The sequence below is a fragment of the Antechinus flavipes genome, chromosome 3 (assembly GCF_016432865.1).
Source record: "Antechinus flavipes isolate AdamAnt ecotype Samford, QLD, Australia chromosome 3, AdamAnt_v2, whole genome shotgun sequence".
Taxonomy (NCBI): Eukaryota; Metazoa; Chordata; class Mammalia; order Dasyuromorphia; family Dasyuridae; genus Antechinus; species Antechinus flavipes.
In genome coordinates, this window is record NC_067400.1 from 18,173,779 (window position 1) to 18,188,306 (window position 14,528).

Below are 14,528 nucleotides of genomic sequence, written 5' to 3' on the forward strand. Positions count from 1 at the left end.
CCTATTCTCATAGACTTCTCTGCAGCAGCCTCTCCAGGAACATTCACAACAATGGAATTCACCATTGTCTTGGGGATTTCAATTTAATTTGCACTATCTTATATTTTTACATCCTCATTTCTGAAGAGATTTCTCCCTTCCCCCTACACAGTAAGCCTTTGCGTGTAACAAAGAATAAAAAAAAGAATGATGGATAAAAATAGTTCAGCAAAACCAACTGACTGATACATAACCGAGGCTGACAGTATGTATGATGTTTCCCGACAATGGGCTCCCACCTCTACAAATAAGGGAGGGCAAGGGGTTTTCTCCTACTTTCATCTTTTGGGAGCACACAATAGGCACGACTTAAATGCTTGTTCCCTTAAGGATTGTATCTCAGCTATCCTTCTGTAGTCTGCCGAGTGCCTGGCATGTATTTGGCACATAGCAGACATTGAACGAGTTTTAAAATTTGAGTTGAACTGGGTATAGTTCAAAATGATATAGTGTCGTGGATAAAGAGATAGCCTCTGATCCATTCTTGCTGTGTGACCCTGAGAAAGAAACATAACCTCTATTCTGCTCCAGTGCTCCAAGTGGCAAAAAAGAACGTCAACTTATTGGTAGAGAGCTTTCTCAACTGGGAGTTTCCTCTAACAACAAGATCACAGGTCTTGACTAGGAAATCAGAGATTAAGAACCATCCACGAGATCTGACAGTTCATCCAACTCCTTCATTTTACAGTTGAGGAAAAGGAGGTATCTCGTCACTATAACATTCTAGGTATTTGCCCAAAGTTTTACAGAGGGGCAGAGCCTAAATAATTCCCATCTAAAGCATTTTACTCTAAAACAGAATCCCATGTGAGATGTCTTTTGCCTGTATGTAACCTGGCCCCAACTTCTCTCTCTTTCTCCATCTTTCTCTGTCTCTGTTTCTCTCCCTCTCTCCTTCTCTCTTCCCCCCTCCTTTTCTCTTCCTCTGTCTCTGTCTCTGTCTCTTTCTCTTTCCTCTCCCTCCCTACTTCTTTTCTCTCTCTCTCTCTCTCTCTCTCTCTCTCTCTCTCTCTCTCTCTCTCTCTCTCTCTGTCTCTGTCTCTCTCTCTCTCTTTTCTCTCACTTTTCCTCCTTCCCTCTTCCTCTTTCTCTCTCTCTCTTCATACACAGAAATTTGTATTTGTCAACTTTTATATTAAGCCTATATATTTTTATATGTACTTATCCTTCCCTCCATTACACTGTATACACACAGAGAACAGGGGTTACCTACTATAGTGGAAAGGGTGATAGTCCAAAGTTGGAAAGCCCCACCCTTCCAGTCCTGCCTTTGGCACAAGCTACCTCAATAACCACTGGCAAGTGAGCTCCCCAAGCAAGTAACTTCATCTAGGTGAGTCAGATTCTACAACTCACAAATTGGGGGTGATTATGCCAGTCAGTGCCTAACTCATAGATTTGGATTGAGACTCAAATGAAATAACATACTCTAAGTGCTCTGCACATTTTGAAGAGTCCCCAACCAGTCCGAGTTGGCAGGAACACCAGTGTCCATCCAGCCCAATCTGTTCCCCCAGTAAGATTCCCACTCAGTGGGAGATCCTTCACCCTCTGCTCCAGTCAAGCGAGCCCTCCACCTCCCAAGACAACCAAGTTGTTTCTGGCATCAAACTTTGATTTGCCTTTTTCCTAATTTCCACCCACTAATCCTGATGCTGCCTTCTGAATCCAAATGGAACAAGTCTAATCCCTTTTGCTCATGACTGAGAGATATAATCGTGTGCCGCCATGCCCAATTTTCAGTTGTTCTTACAGGACACAGCTCCTTAACCATTTATTAGTCTCCTTATTCTTCAACAGCGGGAAGGGATATACTATAATACTGCAGGTGTGCTTTGACTAGGACAGAGTGCTCAGGGACCATCATTTCCTTATTTCTGAAAGCCTGGTCTCTCCTGTCACTCTCCAAGACTAAGTGGCAGAAAAGGGGGCTGACCTGCATTGATGAAGGGAATTTCCTCATCTAGCAGTTCCCTATCCCAATGATATCATAATTCCAGCCCCTCCCTAACCCTTGCCACTCCCCCAGAACTCTTTATTTTGAATCATGCAAGATGCCATAGTGCAGAGTGTCAGGGCTGAAGCCAAGACTTCTCTTCCTGAATTCAAATCTTTCCTAGACACTGATGGTGTGACCCTGAGCAAGTCACTTCACCCTGTTTGCCTCAATTTCCTCATCTGTCAAATGAGCAGAGACGGAAATGACAAACCACTCCAAGATCTTTGAGGTCACAAAGAATCACAACTGAACAACAAATTCACACTAACGATTCATGTCAAGCTCAGAGTATGAACCTCTTAGTTGTTGTTATTGTTATATGGGACAAATTATTCTCTAAGCAAATCTCCAAGTCACTGATTCTTTTTTTACCCTAAACCTCAATCTTTGCATTTATGCCTAATGAATTTCAGCCCCAAAAACCTGTGGAGAACTTTTTGGTTCCTTGTTCTACCTTATAAGCATTGGACATTTGGAAATCACAACTCCAGTCCTTAACCCTTCTGTGGCAACATAGCAATCTGACTGCCTTTTCTCTCTCTTGCATAAATGAATCCACTGTGGTCTACATCTGGTGGGGGAAAATGTTGGTCTAATGGGTGAAATCTGCTCCTAATTTTGTCACGGATCCCTCCCCCCATTTTGGTGATGTCTTTCTTTGAATTCTTTCTCAGAAAAAAATGTTTTTAAATGTATAAAATACAAAAGTAACCAATTACGTTACAGTGCAGCTATCAAGATATTTGATTTAAAAACCAAGTTCATTGACACTCCCCCCTTAAGAAATTAATGAAATTTAAAGATTCGCATAAAATCCTAGAAAGAGTCTCAGAGAACCATTGTCTGCGACAACAAGATTATGGGATGATCAACTCTGGTGGATGTGGCTCTTTTCAACAATAATTCAGGCCAGTTCCAATGGTCTTGTGATGGAGAGAGCCATCTGCACCCGGAAGAGGTCGCAGGGATTGAGAGTGGATCACAACATAGCATTTACACCTTTTTGTTGTTGTTGTTTGCTTGTTTTTTTTTTTCTTTTTCTTCTCATTTTTTTCTTTTTGATCTGATTTTTCGTGTGCAGCAAGATCATTGTGGGACTATGCCCCGGAGAATCAAACGTTTACTATACATTGGATCGCTTGCCTTCCAGGGAAAGGGAGACAGACCTGGAACACAAGGTTTTGCAAGGGTGGATGTTGAAAACTCTCTTTGCATGTGTTTTGGAAATTAAAAGCGATTTAAAAAAATAAAAAAGGGCCTCAGAGGGCATCAGCTCCCTGGAACCCGACGCTGAGGGAGGCTGATTGTGCCCCGCCAAAGTCATACCCAGTTGAACAGCGTCTTCCCGCCCAGGGCCTCCTGATGTTGGGAGCCTGTGTCAGCGGGGCGCCGGCAGAGCAGTCCCAGTCCCTGGCGGCTCTCGACACTTGTCGCCGCGCGTCCCCCGGCAAGCGCCTCGCCTCTCGGGGCCAAGTTCGCGGCGGCCGGCTGTGCCAGGTACCCCCGCCCCCACTCCCAAGGCCAGCTTTCGGTTTTGCCCGGGGGCGGCGGCGGTGGATCCCGGGCGGGCTGCGGGATGGGGCAGGACGGGGCGGGGCGGGGCGGGGCGGGGCGGGGACGAGCGGCCCGGGCTCGGCCGGGTCTCGGGATGAGTGGGATGGACGGCCCGGAGACTTAATCCGAAAGAGAGCCCGGCTCGAGCCGGCTCCACGTGAGACTGAGAGCTGAGGTAGAGAAAGCCGGAGCTTGGGAGAGACAGACAGACAGAAAGAAAGACGAGAGGAGGGGGAGGGGGCGAGAGGAGCCCCAGAGGAGCCGGGAAAGTCCCGACGCTCACTATAAAAGGGCCGCCCCCCGGTCACCTTCCATCAGGCTCCCACCTGCGCTACCGCTCCCAGCCCGGACTCGCGTGTTCCCGCTCCGCTCCCGTCATGGGCCCACGTCGCGACGCTCAGCTCCAATGTGAGTAGTCACCGGGACCCGCAGCCGTCGGGCGGCCCTGCAGCCCCCCGGCCCCGGCTTAGGGACGGGACGCGGGCCAAGGGGCCGGAGGGGGCGGGAGGCAGGGCATGCGATCGGGAGGAACTCCAGCCTTCTGGCAGAAGCAGGGTCCTGTAATGAACCCCAGGGGAGACCTGGGTTCGAATGGCACAATTTAGTTACCAGGTGACCTTAGATACCTTTTGAGGTCCTCATTTTCCTTATCTGTTAAAGGAGCCTAGGAGAGGAGTCGATGAAAGATCCAGTAGGGAAAATGCTGAATCCGGTGTGAGGCAATGTGGAGTCAAATCCCAACTCTGCTACTTACCTTGGCCAAGTCACATCACGACTCTGGGCCTCAGCTTACCCAATTGGGAAATGAGGGAATTGGACTTTTTATCCAGGATCTTATGAGGGAAACGATTGGTAGATCCGGGGTTTGAAGCTGTGAGTTCAAATCTCTGCTCTGTTCCTTCCCACCTGTATGGATTTGGATAATCCCAGCTCCCACCCAAGGATTCAATTTCCCTGTGAGGAAACCGAGAGGACTGGATCTTTAAGAGCCTTTCAGGGCAGCTAGGTGGTGGAGTGGATAGAGCACTGGCCCTGAAGTCAGGAGAATGAGTTCAAATCTAGTCTCAGACACTTATCACTTCCTGGCTGTGTGACCCTGGACAAATCACTTCATCCCAATTGCCTCAGGAGGGGGAAAAAAAAAAAAAAAAAAACTTGCTCAGCTTAGGACTGAATATCTCAGGTGACTACAAATCCTTTGTGTGGAGTGCCCAAGAACTCAGAAGGATGGCACAGAAACGAAATGGCTTCCCTCAAATCCTTGGCCATCCACTGGACGGTAGTTGCCAACAGGATTGTACCCCCTAACAGGGAAAGCATACAGCAAAGAGTTCTTTTTCTTTTTTGAGAAAAGAGATTTGAAGAATAGAAAAGGGCTGGGGAAGGAGTGGAGAGGGAAGGGAAAATGTGATAGAGAGGAGGCAAAATATAGCAAAGGAGATCTAGTGGATGGACAAGCTGGACTGGGAGAGAAGTGGGAAAGTAGGTAACCTGAGTCAGGGCATTGATCTTCCCCAAGCGATTGGCATGGGAAAGGGAAGGAAGCAGTGAATAAGGCATGAGAGAGATCTAAATCCTGGGGGGGAAGGAGAGGGAGGGAGAGGAATAGATAGGCTGCTGATCAGAATGTCTAGTACCCCCAAAAGAGAAGAGAAAGACAGCATGAGATGAACATTCTCTCTTCCAGATATCTTCCTCATTGCCATAACTATTGGCCTTAGCCAAATCAACTGGGTCAAGAGCATCCCTGTGATCCAGTCGGAACCCAGCATGCACCAGTATCTCAGAGGCTCCAAGAACCTACTGGGGACCGTAACTGACACTCTTCAGCAGGTAAAGCAAAGATTCTCTTCCTCTGTGATATTTTAGAGTCTTGTAGCTTTTAAAATGTGCCTCTCTTTCCTTGTCAACACCTAAGGGGACCAAAGTAATTTTTAAAGTTTTGAATTTTTTCAACCAAAAACATTTACTTTCTCTTTTTCCCTGCCCCCACTGGAAGGGGAAAAGGAAAACTAAAACTTTATAAATAATATGCATAGTTAAATAAATCACACTCCCCCGTTGCCCACGTCAAAAAATGCCCAGAAATGTCTTTTTCTGCTCCCCGAGTCCTTCATCTCTCTGTTAGGTTGTGGGTAGCTTGCTTCCTCATCCGTTCTCTGGAACCGTAGTTAATTGTAGTTGGTTTTGGCTCTGAGCAAGAGTTCTTCAGCCTTTCAAAGTTGTGTGATTTTTAAAGTTGCACGTGGTTGTCAATAGACAGTTCCCCCATTCTTAAAAGGGTTGGTTAAACTATCAAATTGGTTAACTATCATTGAAGGAGACATTAGTGAAATAGCATTAATCAATTGCTTGCTTGCTTAAGAATGGCCCTGAAGGCAGTGGGATGGCTCAGTGGATAGAGTACTAGCCTTGGAGTCAGGAGAGTCTAAGTAATCTAAGTTCAGATCCTACCTCAGACACTTACTAGCTCTGTGACTGGACAAGACATTAAACTGTGCTGGCAGGAAGGAAGGAAGGAAGGAAGGAAGGAAGGAAGGAAGGAAGGAAGGAAGGAAGGAAGGAAGGAAGGAAGGAAGGAAGGAAGGAAGGAAGGAAGGAAGGAAGGAAGGAAGGGAGGAAGGAAAAAAGGAAGGAAGGAAGGAAGGAAGGAAAGAAGGACTGAAACTGACCAAGAGGAAGATGCAATTGAATTAGTATTGTCATTGCAGGAGCATAGATAATGCCAGCAACCACTAATTTAGAGCAGATTTTCTATTTTCTATTTTGCCCTGTTACCTTAATATGACCCTTCCCTTGCTCTATACATTAGAGCTTTGAACTGAGAGATCTTGTGAGTGCAAAGGCTTTGTTTTCCCCAAGTTTCACTCTATCTGAGAATTATTTGGGTGCCCCTTTGAAGGAAGGCCAAAGCTCAAAGCTTAGAGCACTGGCAATTCTCTTAAGAGGGTCTTAGAGACTCTCCAATTTATGATTTGTAGCCTTGCAGTATGGAGGGAATTTCCATACAATTAAATCACAAACCATCCCTGTCCCCCACCCCAAAACACAAACTCCCAATCTTATTTCCTGCTCCTGGTAACATCTGGATTTCTCATTTTAAAAGACAAAAGCAAACAATATCTTTTTGGAAGTACTCAAACCTAGTTTGTGTTGCAGAAGAGCTGATATTTCTGTTTGTGACCCTGACACTGTATTAAAACTTTAGGTATTTCCATACTGTATATTATAGAAATACCTTTCCATCTTACTTCCAGGCCACAAGATCTCTTTTAACCCAGGTTTTCTCCTTTAACATTTCCTAGAGATCCACTAAGTGAAGCCATCATTGAGCCTAATCTTGATTAAAAATAATAACAGCTAACATTTATACAGTACTTATGTGCCAAGTACTTTACACTTATCTCATTTAATCCTTACAACTCTGAGAGGTAGATGTTATTATTATTCCCATTTTATTGATGGGGAAACTAAGGCAAACAGAGCATAAGTGACTTGTCCAGCATCACATAACCAGGAAGTATTTAAAGCTGGATTTCAACTCAGTTCTTCCTGAACTCAGGCCCAGTGTTTTATCCACTGTGCCCCAAAGCTGCACACTAGGGATGCTAACCAAGCTGAGGAATAGCTTAGCAGGTGGAGAAAAAAAAATGCTTTGATTGGATATATTGTATACTGTTTTGATATTCTCAAAGTCCAATCAGGACAAGCTATTTTGTTTCCTGTTAAGAGGAAAGTTTGTTCTAAGCCCCAGTTCCTTAAACTGTGGTTTTCGAACCCATATGGGGTCTCTAACTGAATGTGAGGGTTGAGAAATTATGATTTAATATCTGTAAATGTTTACTTCACATCCTATTTTTTATACCTATATATCTGAGGTCACATAAAAGTTTCTTAAGCAAAAAAGGGTCACAAGTGGGAAAGTTTAAAAAGTCCTGGTCTAAGTGAAAGTTATCAGTTACCAAGTAACAACTGAGTTGAAAAGCTCCGGTATTTAATCTCAGGGGGGTCATAGCATTCACCTCGTCAAACTCACTGGAGCAAAGTCCCAAAGTGGCTACTTTTTTTGCAAAGAGCAGCAAACAGTGTATCTTTGTAGAGGAAGAAGTTGATTTCTGTTTGTTATTTGTTTTTGTTTTTTAATATAAAACTTCTGGAGTGTGTGATCTTTAAGGTTCTTCCCAGCTCTAAAGATGTTCTATGGACTCCAATCTCATGAAGTTGCCTATCTGCTTCACTGGAGGGAATTTCCATAGCTGAAGTTCCTTATATTCATGAAATCATAGGTCAAAATGGGGGGGAAATTTTTTTAAAGCATCCTTAATGTTTCCTTCTTTGAAATTATATTTGAAGAAAGATTTGTCTGGGGAAAGAAAGCTATTTGCCACAAGTATCAAAGAAAGGTGGGTGCTAATCAGCTCATTTTGTTGAAATGATTTATGCTGTTTGTATAATGGAAAACAATCACTGAAAGAAGCATGTTTGAAATGGGGGAGCAAAGAGAGATACACGTGATTGAAATGGGCTATTTCCTATCTTTTTTGTGGTTGACAAAATTTTGAACAGAACAAGGAGATGGAAGTCAGGGTAGCCCAAGCTGACTCTAATATTCTAGTGAAATTCTAGTGAAATTTACCAGATAAGGCATTTGAGAAGCTGAACTATCCGGTGCCTTTGTTTCTACAGGCAAGACAAAAACTTGAACTTTACTCTTGTTCCTTGGAAGAGATTGATCACGAAAATATCACCGAAAGCAACACAGTCAGGGTCTGCTTACCCCCAGAATTAATCAAGGTAGAAAGAATTTTTGTTTTTTGTTTTCTTCTTCAAAAGAATTTCTTTTCTAATCAATGGGGAAAATTTTCATCATCAATGTCTGACTTCTCTGATTTTAGAATGGAAGTTGCCTGGATCCCAGAGAGAAACTTTCCATTAAGGTAAAACAGGAAGCTCCCTTATTATGATTTTTTCTTAAAAGTTTTTGGTGAAATTTTATGTTTCCCTAACTTTATGTTATGTCCTGCAACAGTTGTGCCTTAAGAGCATCTATAAGGATCTGAAGACTTATAAGACTGAGTTTAAAGTGATCGAGGAAACTCTTGAAAAGGACCCTACAAGGCAGATTTCTCTGGATCAAAATATGTTGGCTGCTATTGATGAGATGATGCAGGTAAAAAAAATACATATATATATATATGTGTGTATATATATATATATGTATGTATATATATATGTATATTATATATATATTGCTTGTGTTTATTTACTTGTATTATATGTCAGTCAATCAATATAACATTTATTAGATGACTACTGTGAGCTATGATAAGCTCTAGAATTATTCATCCTTTCTCAAATTCCCTTCTGCCTACTCTCTTTGTATCTTTTACGGAGCCTAATTATTGGCATGTGGTTTCTTTCCCTTAGAGGATGAGCTTGAAGTCAAGGATTGCCTTTCTTTGTTTCCTGGAACATAGTAGGCGCCTAATAAATGCTTATTGACTTGACTTAAGATTAAAGTTCCTTATTGTCTAGGAGCTTACAGATGACAAAGAACAGGAGTCCTTGTTTATTAGTATTTATTGAATGTGTATATTGAATGATAGCACCAACTGTAAATTAGCATAGTAGTATTACTGTTCAATGTCCTGTGTTCATAAGATTCAGTGCAATGTTCTTGTTCAGTCATGTCTGACTCTCTTCATAGCTCCATTTGGGGTTTTCTTGGCAAAAATACTGGAATGGCTTACCATTTCCTTTTCCAACTTATTTTACACATGAGGAAACTGAAGCACAGTTGGAGTGACTTGCCCATGATCAAACAAGTAGGAAGTGTTTGAGGTCAGATTGGAACTCAGGAAGATGCCTATTATGTTCTATTGACCATAAGCAAGTCACTCAACCTGTCATCCAAGATTTATTAAGTGCCAACTATGTGCCATTGATCATAAGCAAGTCATTCAAGCTGTGACCCAACATTTAAGTGCCTACTATGTGCTATTGACCATAGGCAAGTCATTCAACCTGTGACCCAGCATTTATTAAGTTCTTTCTATGTACTAGGCACTGGGGATACAAAGACAAAAACCAAACAGTTCCTGTTCTTAAAGAATTTGCAGTCAAGACAGCTAAGTGGATAGAGCACCAGCCTTGGAATCAGGAGGATCTGAGTTCAAATTTGACCTCTAACAGTCAACACTTCTTAGCTGTGTGACCCCAATTGCCTCAGGAAAAAAAAAATTGCAGTCTACTAGGAAAAGATATATGTATCTCCAATCTCCATTCTTTCCCAAATTATCTTCCATCTACTCTCTCTATATCTCATATGGAGCCTAGTCATTGGCATATTGTCTCTTCCCATAAGTGTGAGTTTGAAGACAAGGATTGCCTTTCTTTGTTTCCTAGCACAGAGTAGGTACTTAATAAATTTTTTTTGACTTGACTTAACTTAAGAAAACAGAAGGTATATATAAAGCCATTTCAACTGAGAGAAAGAGCTAACTTTGGGAAAGAACTGAATGGAGAATCATGAGTCATAGGAGATTACTAAAATAGACAGTTCTGATCAATCAATTCATGTAATTGATTCTGATTCTAAAGTGATTACAATTTTTAATGTAACACTTTAAAAAAAATCGAGAATTGCAGTAGAGGCCATCTTCATTGGATTGTTCTTTACAGAATCCATCTCCCAAGTGATAGTTTCCAAACAGGCTTCTAGAGATTTTTCAAAGTTCTCTAACTGGTCCTTGGCCCTTGGTCCATTACCCTGTGGGTAATGTCTTCCCTTCTGTCTGGTTATCTGGTTGGAAGTCATTTGGGAGACTAAGCTTGAGATCTGGGAAATCATTGAGAAGTTAGTATAGTATGGGGAAAGGGCAGAGGCTTAGAAATCAGGGACCTGGATTGAAAGCTTGACTTGGTCACTTCCTGTGGGCACCATCTTGAACAAGTCCATTCCTTTTTCTAATTTTAAATAGAAAACATATTTAAATGAGGGGTGTTGAAGTAGATGGCCTCTTACGTCTTGTCCAACTCTAGATCTGTGGTAGAGGATCTGAGCTGAACGCTGGATTTTCCCATTCTCCTGATAGATTTGTTTTCATTTTGGAATACATTCTATGTCATGCTCTATTCTTACTGTCCTAGGCCCTGAATTTCAACAGTGGAAACGTGACAGTGACCCCTTCACCCAAAGAACCTGACTTCTACAAGGCTAAAGTCAAGCTCTGCCTCCTCCTTCATACTTTTAGAATCCGGGCTGTGACCATCGCTAGAATGAGCAACTACCTGTTCTTGTTATAGGGCTCATTACCCAATGCCTTCAGGCCTTTGGGATAAGCAGAGATCCTGAAGATCACCATCATGGGAATTCCAGTGAAATTTCCATGAGATATTACCCAATAGCAGTTTTTATTGGGAATGATTTGGGGAATTAGGGAAAGGGTAGAATCAGCTGGGTTCTGTATCATTTTGCTTAAATTATTTTATTTATATTGCCTTTGTTTACATTCTCCATAGCACAGTCCATGAAAGATATGGTCAATATGAACCATTCGTTTGATCAGTATATCACTAAATTTACAATGGATGGAATCATCTTGATTTTCTTGACCAAATGAATGTTCTGACTAAACATCTTCCTCTTTCACTTTGATAGGGAAAACAAGTATTTATAAGCTATTTCTGTACCTAAATGTCTGAAACGTGGAAGACTTGAATGTATTCAGAAATATTTATTCAGGAATATTTATTCAGAAATATTTATTTATGCCTTTTAAAGTTTTTGTGGAAGCATGTTGAAAAGTAACATATTTATTTATATTTATTCAAGTATTTATTATCTAATAAATTTAAGGCATTCTCTGTGAATTTTGTTCTTATATGAATAAAGTTTTGATGATATAGAGATTGTGGTGTCTCATGTTTTGAAGCCATTGAATATCACCAGAAGAATATTTTTTGTGGGATTTGGACTTATGATTTCTAAGGACCTCCCTTTGTGAAAAGCCCTCTCATCAATAAACAGGTCAGGAATTTAACTATAATGGACAGACTTTGTGAATCAGCTAGAGTCATCAATAATCTTTTAAACTAAACCCAGCTCTTCCTCCTTCCATTCTCCATTTCACCTTTCAACCAGAATAATCTTTTATTTTTATATTTTTTTTTGGACCCAACCTGTGATACCATTAGCATAAGGAATTCCCTTCAAGGAAACTCCCTCCATTAATGCTCATCAGCACCTATTCTGCAACTTATAGAGCCCATTTTGAGGCAGTCTGAGCCCTGAGACTTGATAGTTATTTGTTCAGAGTCACATAACTGGTATGTGTCAGAAATGGGATTCTGGCTCTCCTTCCATTACTCTGTGCCATCTCTCATTAAAAAGGCACTAAAAGGCTACCAGAAGATTTGGCATTAAAATATTTTGTTTTATGCTAGAAGAAAGCTTGAGATCATTGAAAACTTCACACTTCTCTGGGTGCTGTATGGCTTGTCCTGCAGAGCTCTAGACTGGACGTCTTATGTAGAAGTGAGGTTTGCAGAAAGCAAATTAAGATTAGAAAAGCATCCTAACACTTAGAGATGCCCAAACATACCTCCTGGAGAAATGGGTTTTTCCTCACCGAAGATTTTCCATCTGGAAAACTTTCCAAGCTGGATAACTTTTCCAAGTTTAGAATGTATTAGATGTAGGTTAGACCAGATGATGGCCAAGTTTCCTTCTGACTTCAAATTCTGTTTGTGAGACCGATGGTCATGACTTAGCCTTGTCACCTCCCACAAACACATATTTCGTGAACTCTGAAAGTCTCTTATCTGATTTGTTATCATTCCAGCTCTCTCTGAGCTGTGAAGCTTCAGTCTTCTTTATTTTCACTGTGACACCCAACGCCATGAGCTCTCTGTTCTTTCCCAGGTCATCAGCGTTGTACTAGTTATGCTCTTCTCCCTTAGCTCTCTTGGTGAACCACTTAAAGCTATACTATCCTCTTCTTTCCAGTCCCTTGCCATTTTATCATATCAAAGATCTTGCCTTGTTAAGCTTCAGCCTTGGGTTACTCCCACTATCCACTTTTTCACTCCTTTTGGTACTGCAGGAAGCTGGAGAAAATCATATGAGTTTTCCCCATATAGGTTCACTCTAAGTTTGTTACTTCATCCCAACTGGGCCCTCACTGCTGCAAGGCAGTCCATTTACACCTCCCTAATCAACTTTCTAGATAATTAATCATATAGCATAGTAAATAAAGCACCAAGCCTGGAGTTAGGAAAATCTGAGTTTAAATCAATCCTCAGACACTTACTAGTTGTGTGACTCTTGGCAAAACCCTCAACACCAATTGCCTCAATTTTCTCATCTGCAAAATGAATTGGAGAAGGAAATGGCAAACCACTTTAGTATGGGGTCACAAAGAGTCAGACATATCTGGAAAATGACTATACAACAATTAACCCTACAAGAACTACAACAATAATTAACTCCTACTCACCATATCAGCTTTTCCAAACTTTTTCATCCCTCTTCAAAACTCTTATGGCTTCTCTTCTCCCCACTCTCTCAACTAAAAATGTTGTCTCTTACTTCACTAAGAAAAAGTTGAGGCTGTTCACCTAGAAGTTCCTCTTCTTGCTCCTCCTCTCAAATCACCTAGATCCTTCTGTCACTATCTCCACCTTTATCTCACATGAAGACTTAGTCCAGTCTTCTTGCCACAGGCAATCTCTCCACAAGGACTAGTGAACTCTTCTATCTGTTCTTCTCCAGCAGATTGGCCCCCTTATCATCAACTCCCATTTATCTTCATTCTCTCCATATCTCCTGGTGGCTTCCCTACTATCTACATGCATATTCATGTCTGCCCCACCTTCAAATACTCTCGTGATCTGTCCATTCCATTAACCTAAATCTTACAGCTTTTCCTTGATCTCATCAGTTCGTGACCTCAAGTAAGCACCGTTAGTCCAATATGACCTGTATTTGATTAAGGCATGTTGGCTCTTTGGGATTACCACTTCATTTTCCAATTTGCTAATGACCCATCCCTTTAATAAAATATTCTCAAATTTTGCCCGAAAATCAAGGTCAAGTTCATTGACCTATATTTTGCCTGCTCCACTGTCATCCTTTTTTCAGCATTTTTTTCTCAATTACATGTAAGCAAAATTTTTTTAACATCTACTTCTTTAAACTTTGCATTATAAATTCTCTTTCTCCATCCCTTCCCCTTCCTCAAGAAAATAAGTAATTTAATATAGATCATACATATGCAGTTATGCAAAGTATTTCCATGACCTTTTTTAATTTATTTTTATTGAAGTTTTTTTTTCAAAACATATGCAAAGATAATTTTTTCAACACCGACCCTTGAAAAACCTTGTGTTCCAGTTTTTTCCCCCTCTTGCCCCCATCCTTTCCCCTAAATATACAATATATGTTAAACATGGTAAAAAAAATTATGTTAAATCCAATGCAAGCATGCATATTTATACAATTATATTTTTTTTTTAAATCAGGACAACTGTCTTTCTTCAGTCCAGCAGTATTTCTCCTATTGAATAAGTGCTTGTTGCCTGACTACTCCAAGATCTGTCCTAGGTGGCTGGCAAGATCACATCTGCCGGTTCTTCGGATCCCCAAGACTGGAGTTCTAGGCCAGCCTAACTTAACAGCCAGATGTTCTATCAGTAGCTCCCTTCTCTAGTTTGAGTAGCAACTCCCTATTAACCATCTTTATTCTATCCTTTCCAGTTCAAAGGTAATTTTGCTTGGCAGAATAAACAAGCAAAATACAAATTTAGCAATTATTCTGTGGTCTGTTATCATCTTTTCTATCCTGCAAAATATTACTATTTCTTTGATTTAAAAAAATTCTCCAATTAGATCTTGCACAAAACCATCCTTTTGGGGGCGCTTGGTTTTTCTCACTAT

At 41.2% G+C, this 14,528-nt stretch overlaps 1 protein-coding gene across 1 annotated transcript; it reads left to right on the forward strand.

The window, feature by feature from the left end:
• Window positions 1–3,704: 3,704 nt before the first annotated feature.
• IL12A (interleukin 12A) lies at window positions 3,705–11,115 on the forward strand. Its single transcript, XM_051991029.1, has 6 exons — window positions 3,705–4,000; window positions 5,280–5,425; window positions 8,279–8,386; window positions 8,488–8,529; window positions 8,622–8,762; window positions 10,742–11,115. Exons 1-6 carry the CDS (start codon window positions 3,970–3,972, stop codon window positions 10,895–10,897), a joined length of 624 nt encoding a protein of 207 aa, XP_051846989.1. The 5' UTR covers window positions 3,705–3,969; the 3' UTR covers window positions 10,898–11,115.
• The last annotated feature ends 3,413 nt before the right edge of the window (window positions 11,116–14,528 follow it).